This window comes from Globicephala melas, chromosome 4, assembly GCF_963455315.2.
Source record: "Globicephala melas chromosome 4, mGloMel1.2, whole genome shotgun sequence".
In the NCBI taxonomy this organism is placed as follows: Eukaryota; Metazoa; Chordata; class Mammalia; order Artiodactyla; family Delphinidae; genus Globicephala; species Globicephala melas.
Window position 1 is genome coordinate 6,882,139 of NC_083317.1, and position 19,439 is coordinate 6,901,577.

General features: G+C 47.2%; 1 protein-coding gene across 2 annotated transcripts in view; it reads left to right on the forward strand.

The window, feature by feature from the left end:
• Positions 1–19,439, forward strand: part of ERG (ETS transcription factor ERG) — a 286,020-nt gene that overhangs the window by 220,753 nt on the left and 45,828 nt on the right. For both annotated transcript variants that reach the window (XM_070045389.1, XM_030835419.3), the window contains one exon: positions 2,671–2,888. In XM_070045389.1, the coding sequence (XP_069901490.1) occupies positions 2,671–2,888 (218 nt within the window). The remainder of the gene's footprint in view (positions 1–2,670; positions 2,889–19,439) is intronic.

A 19,439-nucleotide genomic window follows, 5' to 3' on the forward strand; every position in this document is an offset into this window, starting at 1 on the left:
GAGAATTTTAAGATACGAAGAAAAGATGTGTGCCCCCCCCCCCCCCCCGCTTATCTCTAGCGTTTGTAGATTTTTTTTTTTCCTAAATCGATCTCAATTAACTTTGATTTCTTTCTTTAGAAAACCATGTGGTGGAAAAATGCTTTGCCAGATGTGAGAATGGGTTCCTCCCCCTCCAAGCACACACTGAAGCCTGGTTTCAGTTCTAGTATTTTGGTCCAGTTTTTAAATCTTAGGCTACATTTATTTGGTCATTGGTTGTGTTTGTGAGAATATCCTACTTTATCTTGGGGAGATACTCATATTTTAACATTGTTACTTTTTGTTGTGAAAGCCATTTTCTTCTCATTTGTGATTTAAAGGTTAGCCTGCTCCTTATATCTAACCTGTTTCTGCCAATTTCTGATACACATCGCACATTTATTCATGTTTCTCTTCACCGGTGAGCCAACGCTGACATTACATAGCATGGTATTCCCCTCCGAGGCTTGGTGGAGTCTGCAGGACCCGGCGGGAGAATAGAGGCAGCCTTCAGCCTTGTTTTTTGCTCTGAGTGCGTAAAACCATTCCATCCAGCGCCGCGATGGGAAAGGAGACCCTGTCTTGCACAATTTATTGAAGAAGCTATAATTTTGCCTTTATTAATTAGCAGGACTGCACTAAGTCTGTGGTGCCGATTTGACTTTTAAACCCATGTCTGTGAGTTTAGATTCCTTACATCCCCTCACTCCGTTTGTGACCGGAAGAGAGCGCCACGTGACTCAGGCTCCCCCGCCGAATCTACCGTGCCCATTTCTCGGATTGTTGCCGTCTGTTTGTTGATGCGTTTGCTTTTGCTGGCGGTTCAAGATGCCTTACTTTTTTTCTTTTCTTCCTTGTGCCTGATTCTGGTTCTCTGGCTGGCACAGCCCATCCTTTTCTACATTTTGAGTTATTGTTTAAACCCCCAGCTTACTCTTTCCCAAACTGTCACAGGGCTGCGATTCTAAGAGATTTTAGAGATACCGTGGCAGTGGGTGGTGGCGGGGGGTGGTTATCCATGCACAGACACCTGGCCTCCACTCTGAGAGCCAGAGCACTGAGTTTGTTCCTTTTGATTCTCCCTGCTCACTGGTTCACAGCACAGTGTGCCTGGCAGTGAAGTTCAGGTACTCGGGTCCCTGGGTAGATGGGGGATGGAGTGGGGGAGGACACACTGGATTGGGGGGTGCTTTGTGAAATTGCATGTGTTCCCTAAAGATTCGGACACTTCTGCGTAAGGAGGGGGGGGCTTCTGTCTTAGAAAGGCTGCTTCGTAGGGCTCTATTATTAACGGGGGTGGGGGGAAAATCGTTACTTATTTAAGTATCAATTCAAAGAATGAGAAAGGAGTGCTAAGGCAGACAATTATCGGAAACCAAGGAATATAAGAAGGGTGTCCTGGGCTGTGGGGATAGGAGGGAACTGAAGATAAAACACTCACCATTGTGCTCACCAAATCCCTGCTTTATCTTGGGCAGCTCACCTCAAGGTGAGGTCTCGACCTTCCTGGGTCTCCGATCTTCCCATTTGGGGGATGAGGAGTTTGGACAAGAAGGTCTCCACAGTCCCCACTGGCTCCAAAGTTTCCATTTAAAAAACATGTGTGACCCAGACAGCATTTGCTTCTCACCAGCTGCATAGCAGTACCGAGGGTGCCCAAGGACTGAAATAAACATGAACTACCACATGGATTTCTGTTTTGGTTATAGAAAGCAAAGTTGGATGGTCTCGTAGTTCTTCTGTGTCGTTGCTGCACAATACGTCATTCCAGTAGCTGAAATTTCCCAATCGAATTTGCCTTTGCTGATTTGGCTGTCGAATGTCCGCCTAGCCATAGGCTAACCACTTGTTTGACTTAAAACCACAGACGAATGCTCTAACAATGACACATTTCTATTTCTTCTCACCCAATCATGCAAAATGAGCAAAGATAGGAATAGAAAGTAAGGGGGGAAAAAAAAAAAGAGCTAGTCAGCGATCTAGGTATTTTAAACATCTTGGTATTTGGAGACCTCTGGCTAATCACAGCTTTTTTTTTTTTTTTTTTTGGTTCATTTATCATCCAGATGTTCACCGTCATGGAAGCGCCACTTGAAACTATTTCAGCTAATAACTTAGAAGTGGAAAAATTCGTATCTTTGTCTCTGTGTCCTTTGGTGCCCCATTTCCCCCTCACTCTTCTAAGTAGCTCTTCTTCAAAATCTCCTGGGAATGTGGCAGTTTTGCCAGATGCTTAGGTGTTAGCCGTCACATGTCTTTTTTAATCTTCACGACCATTCTGTACCCTGTCTGCTTGAATTATAGATTGCATTTGTCAAATAATGACACATGCAATTGGATGTCTTCTAAGACCTTTGAAATTCCACTTCCTTGAGTTGAGATTAAAGTGGGTATCATCTGCACGGCTGTGGTCAAGGCTGGGATGTTTGGAGACCTGCACAAAAGTTTTTCTAGGTCGGCCAGTGCCAACTCTTACCGTCTCTAGGGGAAAGAAAGCCAGCTCCCTTTTGCTGCTGAAAGGTGGAAATGGATACCGTAAAAACTACCTAAAAAGGGGGTCCCAGTTAGAAATGACCATACAGTTAGCAACTTTTTGAAGCATGACTGTCCCTTGGAACGTCCTGACTGTGTGTTTCTTTGGGTGTCCAGGAAGCGTTATCTGTCGTGAGCGAGGACCAGTCATTGTTTGAGTGCGCATACGGCACGCCACACCTGGCCAAGACGGACATGACCGCGTCCTCCTCCAGCGACTATGGACAGACATCCAAGATGAGCCCGCGTGTCCCTCAGCAGGACTGGCTGTCTCAACCCCCAGCCAGGGTCACCATCAAGATGGAATGTAACCCTAACCAGGTGAATGGCTCAAGGTAAGGAGACTGCCGGCTCTTGCTCTCCCAGACCTCTGGTTTTCCCACCCCTTGAAAAGGCAAAGTGGAAATTGATCACGCTTCCCCCGAGATGGTTTCAGAAACTCAGGGCATTGAACAGTAACACTGGGCAATGCTGAGAAAATGTGTTCTCCAGTGGTTTGCGTGGAGGATAGAGGTTGTAAAACCAGTAGTACATTTACCGAGAACTCGCTTTGAAGATGAGATGTTCAATTCCACTTCCCAGACGTGAGGGCTTTGTGGGAGGGGGCCTTGCCCACATATGGCAGAATTTGTCTCTGAGGTTTTTATTGCCTGGAAAGTAAAGCTGTCTTCTGTTTTCATGGAGGGAGAGTGTCAGCTAGTGGCCAGGCAGTGTAGCATATGTCCAAGCCCTATGACATTGCTAACGGACCTACTTTCTGTGTCCTCCAGCCCCCTGCCCCCCAACCTTCTCTCCTCTGTCACCTTCTTTGGATGCTTGCTTTTTCTTCTCATCTTTACTTACACTTAAAACCAAGCACCAGTGTCAGCCATAAGTATTAACTCTCCTGAGTTTGTCACGATAATGCTGCGGTCACCTAGAATGTATTAGTGAATTACCGAATGTATTATCCCTGACACTCAAAAGCATTTCTTTTTATTTTTCTAAATTTATCTGTTTGTTTATTTTTGTCTGCGTTGGGTCTTCGTTGCTGCGTGCGGGCTTTTCTCTAGTTGCAGCGAGCAGGGGCTTCTCATTGCGGTGGCTTCTCTTGCTGCGGAGCACAGGCTCTAGGCACGTGGGCTTCAGTAGTTGTGGCACATGGGCTCAGTAGTTGTGGCTCATGGTCTCTAGAGCACAGGCTCAGTAGTTGTGGCGCACGGGCTTAGTTGCTCCATGGCATGTGGGATCTTCCCGGGCCAGGGCTTGAACCCGTGTCCCCGGCATTGGCAGGTGGATTCTTAACCAGTGTGCCACCAGGGAAGCCCACAAAAGCATTTCATTGGATGTAGTTTTGAAGAGTCAGGTTGATTTCAATTATGATATAATACCCCATATATATTCAGAAAGAATCGTATCAAATCTCAAGACAAAGAAAGAATAATTGCATTTAAATTTGTATGATCTGCCCAGAGTCACAAGAGCAGCTCACAAGTTTTAGTGCTTTACTATGTATAAAGCCCTTTTACATCTGATGGCCTGTCAGTCCTCCAGGCAGCCCTGTGAGGAATGCTTATCCCCATTCGATGGATGAGGAAACTGAGACTCAGGCATTTTCTGGCTAACCCAGATCAGCACTTAAAGCAACTCAGAATTTGGATTCCAATCAAGGGTGTTTGACTCCACACCCAGTGCATTTTCCCCACTCTGTCGCAGCTATAATAGGCCCTTTTTGCTACGTATATATTTTAATGCGAAATATGTTTTTTATAAGTGTCATGTTTTGTAAGTGCTGGAAACCATTGCATCAACTTCTAGTGTGGTGTCCGTGAAGGTGCCAAGTCACAGCCCTCAGAGGGAATGTCAACCATGAGGCTGGACGTGCCAAACAGGGAGATGGGAGGGGCCAGAACGTCCCTGGGCCCTGAGAAGTCAGTTCGCTTCTGTGCGTCGAGTTTCTTCTTGAAAGTGGGAACGCTAATTCTGATGTTGCCTATTTGCTACAGCACTGGTCCCTTAAAGGGAATTCAAGCCCAGGCAGATCCATCTTAGGCCTCGTCAAGGGGCTAATTCCTAGACTTCTGAAAGGACCATGGTAGAAAAGGCAAGCATAGGGTCCAGGATGCCAGAGTCCCGGCCAGTTCCTCGTTATATGTATATATGTTACAGGTAAATCCTATCCATCTGATAGAATGGTTCCACTGACCGTTCGCTGTATCTGTTTCTGAGACTTGGAGGCATGCAGGTTAATCCTGTTCTGAAGAAGGTAGCGGTGTTTGTATAAAAGGGTAGTTGTGGAGCCAACCCTGTAAACACTGATGGATTCTATTTTTTGGTGGAGTCACGTGATCCCACGCTTGCCGGGGCAGTCACGGTGGGAGCATTAAGAGCAAGATGCATTTCTAAAGCGTTCTTCTTCCAAGGCTAGTTTCTACCTATGGGAGATACATCAGCCCGCGTGTGTGCGCGCGCGCATGTGTGTGTGTGTGCGTATGTGTGTGTGCGTGTGTGTGAGAGAGGGAGATTGTGTGTGCAAGGGAGAGATGATGAGAGAGATAGAGATGGAGATGGAGAGAGTGGAAGATAAATAATTAGAGAGAGAGGGAAAGAACGCTTCAGGCAGAGGGCACTGAGATGGTCTCCAGCTGCCAGCTGGCAGAGCGAGCCGTGCCCTGGCCCTTATTTGTGGAGTCTGGCCTAGGGCCAGCTCCAGGAATGCCAGTCTGGATTTAGCAAGCCTCAGAAAGGAGACTGAATGAGGAGGTGAGAACAATGTTGCAGAAATGAAACTTCCTCTCCTTCTCGCTGAATTTAAATAGATGAATGGATAAATAAGCAAACAAACAAATAAACGAATAAATAAATAAATAAGAGAGAAGTGTGAATACCGGTTCCTTCAATGCCGGCCTGTGCTTCCCTTCAAGAGCTGATGTCCACCTGCCCTCCTGGCCAAGCCCTGGGGCCTCCTTCCCAGCCCGAGGTGGTCATCACAGGGATTCGGGATGGGTGGGGGGACTTGAGGTGACCCTGAGCCTGGCCTAGGGGCTTCAAGTCCCCAAGAAAGACACGGGCCCCCGGAAAGCTTCTCCCGCGTTCCTCGGCCGGCTGACCTTGGAAAGCTTCTTGGCCGTTCGTCTGTCAGGCAGCTGCGAAGCTGCGGACTCAGGCGAGGGTCTCTTTCCTGGGAAAGGAAATCATTTTTGGAGAAACTGGACCATTTTCTTGCAAGGGGACAATGGAAGCGTCAGTAGCTTCCACTCTCAGGTCCTCATGGAATCCTAAGATGCTCAGAATGCTCCCCTCAGAGGATGGTTAAAGGCAGTTCCAGCTTTGGGAGCAAACTGGGATGTGTTTCGGTGGCGGCTACCGAGGGAAGTCAGCCTTGTCGTGGTCCTTGTCCTCCTCCTGGATGTCCGGTGGTGCTGGCCCAGCAGCCGCTGCCCGGGAGGTGGGCACGGCTGCCTGCATTTGCCTGGTAACTTGATGGGAAATGGCAAGCCTGGTGTGGAGCAAGGGGTGAGGGGCATGGGGAGGAGGGGCACCGGGGGGAGGAGGACGTGGGGGAGGACCACGGGGGGGAGGAGGACGGGGGGAGGAGCAGAGGGGGTGAGGGGAACGGGGGTGAGGGGCGTGGGGGGGAGGAGCAGTGGGGGGAGGAGCGTCGGGGGAGGAGCGTGGGGGGAGGAACACGGGGGGAGGAGCAGAGGGGGAGGAGCACGGGGGAGGAGCACAGCTTGTGGAACTGAGCTATGATGCAGATGTCAGCTGGTCACCAAGTACCCTTCTTCCCCTCACCGTGGAACGTTCTGGGGAAACAGGAGGCAGACATATATTGGTCCTCTTTGTAGAAGAGTCTTTTGCCCGTCTTTTCCGAGCTCCACGTGCTGGATCCAGCTCAGTGGGGCTGGTCTGGTGTGTCCGTCAGGGTTCTCCAGAGAAACAAAACCAGTGGAATGCACAATGAAGAGGTTTGCTGTAAGGAACTGGCTCACACAGTTGTGGAAGCTGTCAAGTCTGAGATCTGTAGGGTGTACCAGCAGGCTGGAATCTCAAGGAGGAGTAGGTGCAACAGTCTTTTTTTGTTTTTTCAAATTTATTTTATTTTTTTGTACAGCAGGTTCTTATTAGCTATTATTTTATACATATTAGTGTATACACGTCAATCCCAGTCTCCCAATTCATCCCACCCTCCCCCCGCCGCTCTCCCCCCTTGGTGTCCATACGTTTGTTCTGTACATCTGTGTCTCTATTTCAGATGCAACAGTCTTGAGGCAGAATTCTTTCTTCCTTAGGGGAAGCTCAGGTTTTGTTCTTTAGACCTTCAATTGATGAGATGAGGCCCACCCACATTATCAAGGATAATCACCTTTATTTAAAATCAATGGTTGGTAGATGTTAACCGCATCTGTGAAATACCTTCAGACCAACACCTCGACTGGCATTGGATTAAGTCACTGAGTGCAGTGGCCTGGCCAGGTGGACACAGGACACCGACCACGCCTGGTGCTTCTGGCCCCTTGGCTGGTCAGTGGTTAGTGGGGCCGTTCCTTTCAGATTTGCAAATCAGCATTTCCTGGGGTAGCCAGTTCCCTGTCCCTGAAGGGGCTCAGCCTGGCTGGATGGGAAGTTTTGGGGGCTGTCGCACGTCAGATTGATGGTCACCAGGACCGGCCTTCAGGCTGTGACCTTGTGGAATATTGCAAGTGGGTGGTGAGGCACAGTCTGCTCTTCAGAGCATGACAGGCTGCCCGAAGGGGCGTGGAGGAAGGAAAAACTCAAAATTCATCAGCGGACCTAAGGCCCCTTTCATCTCGAGGATTGGAAGAGGCCGGCAGACAGGGCTGCCCGGGATCAGATCCGCAGACGTTGCCAGCTTGCGGCGTGGTCTTCACACGTGTCAGCTCCAGTTCCATAAAAGGGAACGTGGACCTGCATGGACTCTGCTTTCATTCTAGAGACCTTGAATGGGCCCCTGGCTGTACCAGCTCTGCCCAAAGTGTCAGGGGGCAGAGGCCCAGGTCATGGAGATGGGGATCCTCCCTGGAGGGGCTCATGGCAGAGACACTGCAGAGGTGAGCGCGGTCGAGCACCAGGGACCAGGATGCAGCTCGTAAATGTGCCGCCTCCCTGCATCTTTCCGGAGATGCTGGCTGCCTCACCCACCACCTGGAAGCCCCAAGCCAGGGGTGCTGGGGGTTAGGGACTGCAGCAGGAAAGGAAGCGCATCTCCTGGCCCCCAGCCCAGTAGCTCCGTCTCATTGTTCTTGCTCTGAGCTTTTGTGTGGTGGGCTTCCATACAGTACACTTGCCTCTTGAAGTCACGTTCAGGGGGAGTTTACGTAAGTCAAAAATCGGACTTTGGCTGGAACGGGCGGGCTGTTACCTTTGTGGCCCCTTGGTGCTCTTTTGCAAACACCCCCCCGGGGTGGGGAGAGCCCCCTGTACAGCCTGGGCATTGCCAGAACGTGACCTAGCTCCCTCCGCGTAAGATACGGTCCCTGGGAATGGTCCTGTCTGTCCCTATCGACTCATTACCCTCGGAGGAAAAGGCCAAGGCTTGGAGGAGGGAGGAACTGAATTTCCCAAGCAAGTGATGGAATTCTGCAAAACCTTAGCCCCAATGCGCACACAAGCTCCTGAAATGAAATATGAGTGGTGAAATGAGATCTACTGCCATTATAACAGAGCTCTATAAAAAATAATGAAAGGAAAACAGGAGAGAAAGGAACCATGCCTTGTGAGCCAACAGGGATGTAATTGTGGGTTTGGTTTGGCGGCTGCCGTATCAGAGGACATGATTCTTGCAGACACTAATCCAATTGCACATTGTGTAGACACAAGACATCATTTCTCAGCTTCGGTGGTCCCTGACACCCTGCCTTTCCCCTTTCTTCACTCCAGCCTCACACACAAGAAACCCCCAAGTGTTCACACAATGGAGACGTGTCAGTGCAGCCCAGCTGGAACAGCTGTTCACAGAGGGCCCTGCTGGGGCTTCAGAACTGCCTGGCCTCCAGCGAGCCCCCTGCTGTTGGCCTTAATTCTATGTGAGGTTCCTAAGGCCCAAGCCACTGTAGACTGGCAAGATAGACCAAGAAACACACACACGCACACACACATGCACACAGACACTCATACTCACATACGGTCCACAAGAAAATTGTCTTCCATCACAAGCGGGCAGTATGGTGTGCAAGCCTTTACTCTCTCTCAGCATCCCTGTCTCGGAGATTCAGTCAACTCTCAGGCGGGTGGAATTGGGCATCCTTCATCCTTCCACAGGCAGTAAAAACTCCTGGTAGCCCACCAGGAAGTCGTGGCAATTCCGTGCTGCCCCCCTGGAGGCTCACTGCAGCTGGAATTGAATGACTCTGTGTGCCACACTGTGAGTCCTGCTCTTAGCCCAGTACCCAAGCCACCTGGAGCCATTCATCTATTGTTGAGGTCTGTTGGGTGAGCGGTCCCCTGGTGCGCTGATTTTCAAAGTAGGGCCCTAAGATCCGCTGCATCAGCACCATCTGGGAGCTTGTTAGAGATTCAGATTCTCAGGCCCTGCCCAGACCTGCTGAGTCCAGAGCTCTGGGGGTGGGACCCAGCACTCCTGCTTTAACAAGCTCCCCCTCCCCTGCCCCGGGATTCTGACACTCACCGGTCTGAGAAACAGTCCCGTGGCAGCATCCAGGGAGAGAAAAAAAATGAGAATCCCCGGAACTGGATAAAGGTGGCCTATAGAGTGGATAATCTGGGAGAACAAAGTGCAGAGGAGGGTTCGCTCCCAGGAAGTCTGTCTGCCTAGGTGGACGGCCACCCTGCTCGCCTCTCACTGCAGTGGCTTTTGTCTGGCTGAGCCTGTGAGGTGAGAGATTGGGCCTCGCCTCTCTCTGTTGTCTGGGAAGGAGATTCACTGTGTGCTGTGAAGAACTCCAGCCTAGGATCAGATGACAGGATGCTTTTGACGTAATATTTAAAAAGCATGCGGTCTGGAGTGTGATGAAGATGACAGAAAAGGGGGCTACCTGATTGGTCCATCTTGGTGTCAGACGTCCTGGTTACGCACGGAGTCATTCATTCATCCAGCAAGTATGTACTGAGCACCTATTATGTGCAGTCACTGTTTTAGGTACTTGACATACAGTCGTAAAACATACACAAAAATATTGCCTCTCTAAGTTCACTTTCTAACGGGAAAGACAGCCAGTGAACCAGATAGCTAATTAAAGGCTAACAGGTTAGATTGTGGTAAGTGCTAAGGAAAAAAGAAAACTAAAGCAGGGCAGGGGGTGGCAGGTCTAGAAAGGGCAGCCTGAAAAGATCCCCTCTGAGAACATGACATTTGAGTAAAGCCCCAAAGTCAGTGAGGGAGAAGGTCCCATGGTTACCCAGTAGGAGAATATTCCAGGCAAAGGGAGTGGTGAGTGCAGAGACCCTGAGGTCAGCCTGAAGTGTTGGAGGACAGTCGTGGCTAATGTTCAGTGACCAAGGGGAAGAGTGATAGGAGATGAGGTTGAGTGATCGTGAGGCCAGTGAGGGGCTTTGATCTTCACTCTGAGCGAGCTAGGAGACCGCTGGGGGCTGTAAGCAGAGGAGGGACGTGATGTCACTCAGATTCAGCAGGATCTCCCTGGCTCCAGTGTTGAAGCCAAGACCGCTAGGAGGCCCTTCGGGAGTCAGGGTAAGAGATGGTGAGGCCTGCGTGAGGGTGGTTGCGATGCAGGGGTGGGAAGAGTGATTGCATTCTGGACATACTTTGAAGGTAGAACGGTTGTGTTTTGCTGGTGGGTATGGAGTGAGGAAGAGGGAAGTGAGGCTGAGCCCCAGGTTTGGGGGCTGTACCCCAAATGAGGGGTGGACAAACCACAACTGGAATCCTCCTGAGAATCGAGCCTAGGCCCCTCTAAGTATCAGCCCAGACGCAGGGGGCTTGCACTTACCTCTAATAGGCACCCGGCAAAATAGGACGAGCTCTGGACTCCTTGCCTGAGTTCAGGGGATCTTACTCATTAAACCAGTGGTTCGCAGACGCCGTGGCTGAGCCCCCAGGGAGCCATTTGGCAATGTCTGCAGACAGGTTTTTTTTTTGCGGTTCGCGGGCCTCTCACTGTTGTGGCCTCTCCCGTTGCGGAGCACAGGCTCCGGACGTGCAGCCTCAGCGGCCATGGCTCACGGGCCCAGCCGCTCCGCGGCATGTGGGATCTTCCCGGACCGGGGCACGAACCCGTGTCCCCTGCATTGGCAGGCGGACTCTCAACCACTGCGCCACCAGGGAAGCCCTGAAGACTGTCACACCTGTGAGGCGTTCCTGGCATCTAGTGAGTTGAGGCTAGAGGTGCCGCTCAGTGGCCTACAACACACAGGACAGCATCTGCCCCCAGAAAGAATCATCTGGCCCCCAAGGTCTGTCGTCTCGAAGTGGAGAACTCTGCACTAAACCATTTATTTGGTGTTTACTCTTCATCACAGACAGTGTTTGCTATGAAGATGAGTTAAGAGAAGCTTACGGTCCATCAAAGGTGAAAAAGATTCCGTGAGGTCGCATGACAAGTACAAGGTCAGGGGGATGCTCTGGGCCTGGCCATAGCAGGGATGAGAGTATGACTCAGTTTCCCCAGGCAGGAAAGACTCCCAGAGGAGTGATACTAATATTTCTATAATGCACTGTGATTTATTAATAGATTTTAGGATACAACATATCATCCAATTTCCTCATTAAATCTATGAGATGGCATTAAGATTATACCCATTTTACGCATGGAGACCATTGAGTCTCCGTCACTTAAGTCCGCCTGCCATGGGCCGTGTGACCCCAGGCCTGTGCTCCTCTTCCTCCCTCAGGGCTGCTTCCTTTAGCCAGGCATCACCTCTGTGTTAGCAGGGATGGTGGAGTTTCTCCAGGTGATGGATAAGCAATATGTCCGATTTTTTGTCTTCTGAGAGGCATTAAATGCAAACACCAACCATATTTTGATTTCTTGTATATATTACACAGTTAAAAAAATTTACTTTCCTCTCATTTTACTTATTATAACAGATCAATTAAACTGCACTCATCTTTACATTCCCTTCATGAGGTGCTTCCAAACAGAACCACATTTAACAAATAATTCGCGTGATGGGAGACCTACGGTCTGAGCCCAGTGGTGGCTCTCAGTAAATACTCATTGGGCTGAAATTAAAAATAAAAAATTCTCAGTTTTAGGATAGCGACTATTCCAGTTCCCTGTGTGTCATTGTGTTGGAAGAGGTGCTTTGCCCAGTTCCTGCGTACAGAGCAACATCTTGGCGGAAGGTCTTTTAACATCAGTTTTCTCATTTTACGTGGAATACTCAATATTTGACATTTGAAAGCGGTTCCCTGGGACTGGTCTCCCTCATGCTTTTCTACTTTGATGCATTGAGATTTGACTTCATGTATATCTTCTTACATTTTCTAGAAGACTTTATGTCTTCTTTTAGGACAGTGAAATTTGCAGCTATAATCACATTTGTTCCTTTCTGCCTTAAGGTTCTGAATCCGACTGGCATAAAAGATGTTTCCTAGTTAAGCTTGGCCACCTTCCAAACCTTCCAAGCTGTGGGCGGCTCAGTGTTGGAGACTGGAAAACTAGTGGTTTTCCCGACTGTGCTAGTGAGGTCGGGTGGTAATAGTTTGTCCTACTTGTAAGGGGCCTTGAGTCTTTACAGACATCAGTTCCTTGGGCTGCAGGGCTGAGACATGGATTGAAAGGGCCTCACTTGGGGAAGATTTAGTGAGAGAGTCAAGTTCTCTGGGGCTCCCTCTCTGTCTGGAGCAGACTTTTTCTCATCCCCCTTCCTTAGTAGCACTCATGAGCATCTTTGCCATTTCTTGGGGTGTCAAATGGATGGACACCATTTTGGAGAAGAGCCTAAGAGCTGTGCTCTTCCTTATGATGTAAGTGAATCCCATCGGGTCACTGTGGATATTGACATTGGGACAAGGGCACTGCTTGGCATTTTCTATCCTGAAAGGAAAATCATCTTGGTTAACCAGAATTTACATAGCCTTTTAGGAAAATAAAACCCTGAAAGCACCATAATGGCTATCGGGCTTACTTCTTTCCTCTCTGAAAAATGAAAGTGTTTTGAGAAAAGCATACACACACGCACACAAGATAGAAAAGGTGCCACATCTTTGTCCGGTAACTATTTGTAGACATCTTATTCTACAGAATACTTTATTCTAAAGGATGAATCCCCAAAGGATGCGTTTCCTCCTCAGTTTTCAAGATCTAAATGTGCTGTGATCTTGCTGATACCATTTTCGGCTGTTAAACCATGAAACTTTCTCAGGGAAACTTCAAACCCCTTTTGGGGACAAAGAACTAACTGTTGGTGGTGACTTTTTAAATTAATTTCGTCTTCAACTGCTTAGGAGAAGGGAGAAGGGAGAAGGGAACAGGCCTGGTGGGAAGAGGCTGAAATTCCAGGTGTAAGAGAGAATATTTAGTAAGGGTAAAAATAACACACAGCTGTGAAGATAAACATCTCCAGTTTCAGTTGGAGCCCAGAGTGCTCCGTGAATCACTGCCCAGCTCCACCCGCTGCTCAGGCCATGGGCTCTGAAGCAGCTTTTCCACTGCCTCTGATTCAGAAATAAACCAGACCTACAAATTACCCCAGTGCTTTCCAGACAATCCCCTCCTTGTCTGGGGTCCTAAAAATACCTTTTTGTGGTGACTACCTCCATTCATGGCGTGAAACTTGATTAGGAGTTGGTTCGGTCGATTAGGACTAAGTATGTGCTTTTAGGATTCTTAGGAAGAAAACCACCTGAGGGGGGATTGATTCCTATTCAGGTTTAAGGCAGACTTGGGATGCGTGCCCTGGCCAGCATCCTTAGGACCCTCTCGTGGAACTGAACTGTTTGGACTGTCAAGGTAGAGCTGCCATCATCAAGTTCTTAACATGAAGTCACCTAATAAGCTAAAAAGCACATTTGGGAAGATAGTGCCATTCTAATAAACCGTCATGAGCTGAAGACTGCACGGGAGTAAACATTCGCTTGCTCATCCACAAAAGGGTTGGATGGGATGTGGACTGTGGTCTTCCAGGGCAGAGTATGTGGGGCTGGGGAGAGAGACTTCACCCACCCAAAGGCAGGCACCACGAGAACAGGGACACTGCTGGGTCCCCGGCACCTGGGACAGTACGTGGCGTACACTTGCTCTGTAAGTGTTTGTCACACAGATGAATGGATAAAGAAGATGGGGTACATATGTACGATGGAATGTTACTCAGCCATAAGAAAGAATGAAATAATGCCATTTGCAGCAATACGGATGGACCTGGAGATTCTCATACTGAGTGAAGTAAGTCAGAGAAAGACAGATAGCATATGATGTTGCTTATATGTGGAATCTTTTTTAAAAAAATGGTACAAAGGAACTTATTTATAATGCAAAACAGAAATAGACCCACAGACATAGAAAACAAACTTACGGTTACCAAAGGGGAAAGGGAGGGGAGGGATGAATTAGGAGTTTGAGAGTAACATACACACGCTACTATATATAAAATTGATAAACAACCAGGACCTACTGTATAGCACAGGGAACTGTACTCAATATTCTGTAATAACCTATAAGGGAAAACAATCTGAAAAAGAACGTGTGTGTGTGTGTATGTGTGTGTGTGTGTGTGTGTGTAAAATGCATACCTGAATCACTTTGCTGTACACCTGAAACGTACACAACATTGTAAATCAACAATACTTTAGTAATTTTTTTAAATGAATGAATTGAGGAGGCCCAGGGCCAGATGGCCGAGGACAGTCTAGGGAGTGTGGATTTGTCGGAAGGCTCTATGGGCCGAGGAAGGGCTTGGGTTGCACGTGGCCAGCATGGACTTGTCTTTGTGGAAGATGACTCTGGTAGCAGGAAAGCAGACTCTCTGGAAGTAAAGCTCAAGAATACAATACCCCACCTTCTAATTTATCCCTCTCCCCCTCTCTTGCCTTTGGAAACCATAAGTTTGTTGTCTACATCTGTGACTCTATTTCTGTTTTGAAACTAAGTTCATTTGTACCATTTTTTTTAGATTCCACATATCAGTGATATCATATGATTTTTGTCTTTTCTCTGTCTGAATTAGTTCAGATATACACACGACTATATATAAAATAGGTAATTAATAAGGACCTACTGTATAGCACAGGGAGCTGTACTCAATATTCTGTAATAACCTATATGGGAAAAGAATCTAAAAAAGAATGGATATATGCATATGTGTAACTGAATCACTTTGCTGTACACCCGAAACTAACACAACATTGTAAATTAACTATACTCCAATAAAAGTGTTTTTTAAAAAATATGCATTTCAGGGCTTCCCTGGTGGCGCAGTGGTTGAGAGTCCGCCTGCCGATGCAGGGGACACGGGTTCGTGCCCCGGTCTGGGAAGATCCCACATGCAGCGGAGCAGCTGGGCCCATGAGCCATGGCCGCTGAGCCTGCGCGTCCGGAGCCTATGCTCCACAACGGGAGAGGCCACAACAGTGAGAGGCCCGCGTACCGCAAAAAAAAAAAATACATTTCAAATGTGAAAAAAAAAAATTACTCCACCAGCATGTGATGGAGAACAAGGCAGGGGAAAGCCGTCTCCAAGTGCAAGAGGATTTCAGGAACAGGAAGGAGGATGGGGCTTGAAGAATGGGTAGATTTTCGAGAGGACCAGCGGGTTTGCCACCACCAGGAGAAGTTATATCAGTTTTGCCCAAATTCGATTTTGACTTGCCTTGGGCTTTCTCTCAGGCCTGAGCGCCTCCACTAACTGTTGTGAAGTGAGGGTGGATCACAGATTTAAGGTGGCTGGTGAGCTTGGCCCTGTCACTTGGGGCTGCATTCAGTGACATGCTTGGATAAATGAGGTCCATTCACACTCAGCTCAGGGCACAGCGCATCCTTGTCAAGCTAACGTTCGCATCTATGCCATTTCATTGCGGGCTGTTTCTGTGATGGAATCTGCCCTGCTGTAAGTAGACTCTGATGTGAGAAAACCAATGTCAGATGTCAAGTTTATTTTGTTTTTCAAAAACCAAAGCCCTAATTTTAATGTCTTGGTACATTTTTATAGGCACATTACCCCTTTTCAAAGAAAAGGAGTATGGAAACAGCTAAAAGAAGCTTTTGTATCGGGCTGGGTCCACTTAATCTTAAAAAAATTAGATGGACTACTTTCTCAGTGGTCCAGCTTCTGTCCTGGTTCTCAGTTCTGTCTTCTTAGACCCATGATCTGAGTCACAGGCATTCCCACTCTCCTCTCTGAGCACAGACACTTCTTGTCTGATTTCCTCACACTCATGAATGTTCACCCATCATCTCTGCAGAGCTTGCACCCTGCTGAGTGCCTCAAGGAAGGTTTGGGGAGGGACATATGATGTTCAACTGTAAATCGAGGTGGCCACCTTTTTCTTAAACGAGACTTATCAAAATTCGTATGCATGTCCAAATAAACATTGCCGCCTTTAGCGTCTCCCAGGAGGCTCTGCCTTTGTCTGCACAGGGCTGGCCCTACTCATCTCACATCTGCCGCCCTATCCATGACTGTCTTCAGGGCCACTCCCAGGATATTCTTCAGAAAATACCCAATAGTGATGACCTTGAGTCTTCTGAGGGTCCATCCCATTAGGTGTTATGTCTGTGAAAGAGACCATTCGTGTGGAGTTACCAGGGGAGGTCCTATAGCATGGTGGTCAAGTCCTTGGACTCAGGACCCCAACTCTGTAGGTTCAAATCCCAGCTGCTCCACTGCTGGTCGTGTAACCTTGGGCACAACCTGCCTCCATCCTCTCTGCAAGTCAACTGTAATATTGCTGCTGCTTATTGGTATTTGACCTCGTGGAGTTGTGTGGATGAGATGAATAATAACAGCTAACGCATAGCATTTACTGTGTGTTAAGCACCATTTTGAATGTTTCACTATAACATGAATACATGAAAAGAGTTTGGAGCCATCCCTAGCATGAGTAAAAGTAGTCAGATACACGCTAGAAGATGAAACAAATGAGGTCTGTAAATATTTGTTTGCCCACCATGCGGAGGCAAATTTGAATTTAAAACATATAACTTAGAAGACTGTGGAAACTGGAATATGTAGCATTCCATCTCTCAAGATTTTTTTCGGTTTTTAATCAATTTATTTTTTATATTTTTGCACTCATGTTTCTGGTTGGCTGGTTCTTTCCAAAATCAGTGTCGAGAAGTGGTAAGCATGAAACGCTGGCTGAGGAAATACAGTCTCCCAGTTCCTGTAGCTGAAGCAGCTGCGAGCTGTGTGATTGGAGCATCCTGCTTTGTGTGTGGTATGTTCTCAGGTCTGTTATGGGATGCTGGGAAGGATACTGCTTGCCGCATCACCCAGTTCTCTGCAAGAGAAGCCACGAGAGAAACTTCTCTCAAGTTCCAGCCCAGGAAAAGCTTTGCTTCTGCTGAGTGACTGGTTCATATGTATCTTTCTGACACCTTGAATTGTCACAGGATAGATTCCTTTTTTGCTTTGGCAAGTAGGAAGTTCAGAGATAGATTGATGTTCTACCTTGAACAACTATAAATAGGAAGCTTACTCAATGTGCTGATTTTATCTCTTGGTTAATTGCTTTTCTGCCCTCATATAACCTTCACTTCCATTCCTTTGATCGTTTATGTCTTGTGTGCATTTTTGCAGTCCACCTCAAATGTCACATAGTTTGAGGAAGGACAGGGGAAGAAAGTATATTCAGAGCCACCACACATACACATAAATATAACTCTGGAGTTGCAGAGGGAGATGTTGGACTCTCCTCCTTAGAAAAATGTTAATATAAGCTAAGCATTCGTTCATCCAGGTAGCTTCTGGAGAGTCCTGCCTGGGGGCTTGGGAATGGAGTTTCCCAGCCCTCTGATTCTGTAACCCTACGAGAACCCAGCGGAGTTTGGCAGCATGTCTGACTTCTCACCTTAATTTAAATATAGTAGATTTTCCAATTTATTTGATATTCTTTGCTATGGTCTTTCATCATTAATTCATAATACTAGTATGTTTTAAGAAGTCAATGATCATGTTCTCAACTTACCTTAATTCTCCAAATGCTACTTAAGAGCGATTAATTAATTGAGGCTCAACAGGCCATCTTAGTTGGGCATGTGTCTCCAGTTATCAGAAGAAGGGCACCAACCCCCTAGCTTGTTCATCATGAAGGTTGAGGGGGTCTTTCTACATTATTTCTCTATTTCCTAGAGTGACTGCAATTACACCCAAGTGGCATGGAAATCTGTTAGATTGCTGCAGAGATTAAACTCCTGAAGTTGTGTGGCCCCAAGGATGTTTTAAGGGGCTTGGAGGCTGATACACCCAACTTTCTGGCACCCCAGCTGTTGTCCAGTGCCTTCCTGAAATTCTTCAGTCTGAACCAGCCTCCCCCTCTCAGGGCAGCCCCAGCCCCATGTGGGATTTCTCCTGCTGTGAGCGGTCTTCCTGCCTTCTCTTCCCTCTCACTGGTGCCACATACTGTATGGGGTTGTCAAGACCAGTGTTTTGTGGGTTATAAATAGAACCCAGACCTGAAAATGTGAATCTGAGAATATGGTTAAGACACAATCATTTTTTATTTATTTTATTGTTGTAAGAACACAACATGAGATCTACCTTTTAAACAAATGTTTAAGTGTACCTTATTGTTGACCAAAGGTACCAAGTAGTACAGCAGATCTCTGGAGCCTTTTCATTCTACTTGACTGAGACTTTATGATGGTTGATTAGTAACTTCACCACTTCTCCCTCCCCCAGCTCCTGGAAGCCAACGCTTCACTCTTTGATTCTCTGAATTTGACTTTTTTAGATACCTCATATAAGGGGGAATCGGGCAGTATTTGTCTTTCTGTGACTGGCTTTTTTCACTAAGTGTAATGTTCTCAAGGTTCATCCATGCTGTCATCTATTTCCAAATTTCCTTCTTTTTAAGGAGAATCGTATTCTATTGTATGAGTGTACCACATTTTCTTTATCTATTCATCCATCAATGGACATATAGGTTGTTTCCACACCTTGACTATTGTGAATGGTACTGTAGTGAAGCTAGAAGTGCTAATATCTCTTGCCTGATTTTAATTCTTTTGGATAAATAGGCATAAGTGGGATTGGTGGATCATATGGTTGTTTTCTTTAAAAATGTTTCAAGGAACCGCTATACTGTTTTCCAGTGCAGCTGTACCATTTTGCATTCCCACCAACAGTACGCGAGGGTTCCAATTTCTCTACATCCTCACCAACACTTGCTCTCTTTTGGTTTTTGTTTTTATAGTAGCCATCTTGACAGGTGTGAAGTGATATCTCACTGTGGTTTGACTTGCATAATCACTTTTCCATGCCCTTAAAAGATAGAGTCTTTGAGAGAAATATCTTGAACCATGCTTATTAGCAATAAAGAAATTGATGCCCCAAATAATAAGACAGAGAACTTTCATATTCACCAATTAATTACCCAGTTAGCAGGCATCTAATGAATTGCCTTAGAACTTTCACAGGAACTGTTAAAGAACACATATGTGAATACCAAGAATATCATATTTAAAGGGATGCTCTTTGCTATGTGCATTTCAAAGTAATGTACTGAATGCCGAAACCTTTCCCATGTTAGACTAGAGAATGTGGGATCCTCTGTTCTAGGCTTGGTACAGGTAGGATACCAGCCTGTTTGTGGGAGCTTCTCCCTGTGACTTCTCGGAATGCACGATGAAGGTAGAGCTAAACAGTGCAGTAAGCAAGGGGCAGGTTTCCGGTGTGGATCTTTTCTTACCACAGCTGGGCAAAGAGCTGAAAAGGCATTTATTGGGAGACTTTTCAATATACACTTTGCAATTCTCTGAATCACGTTAAGATTTCTTTTTCTTAAAATAGCAGTGTCTGAAGTCCAT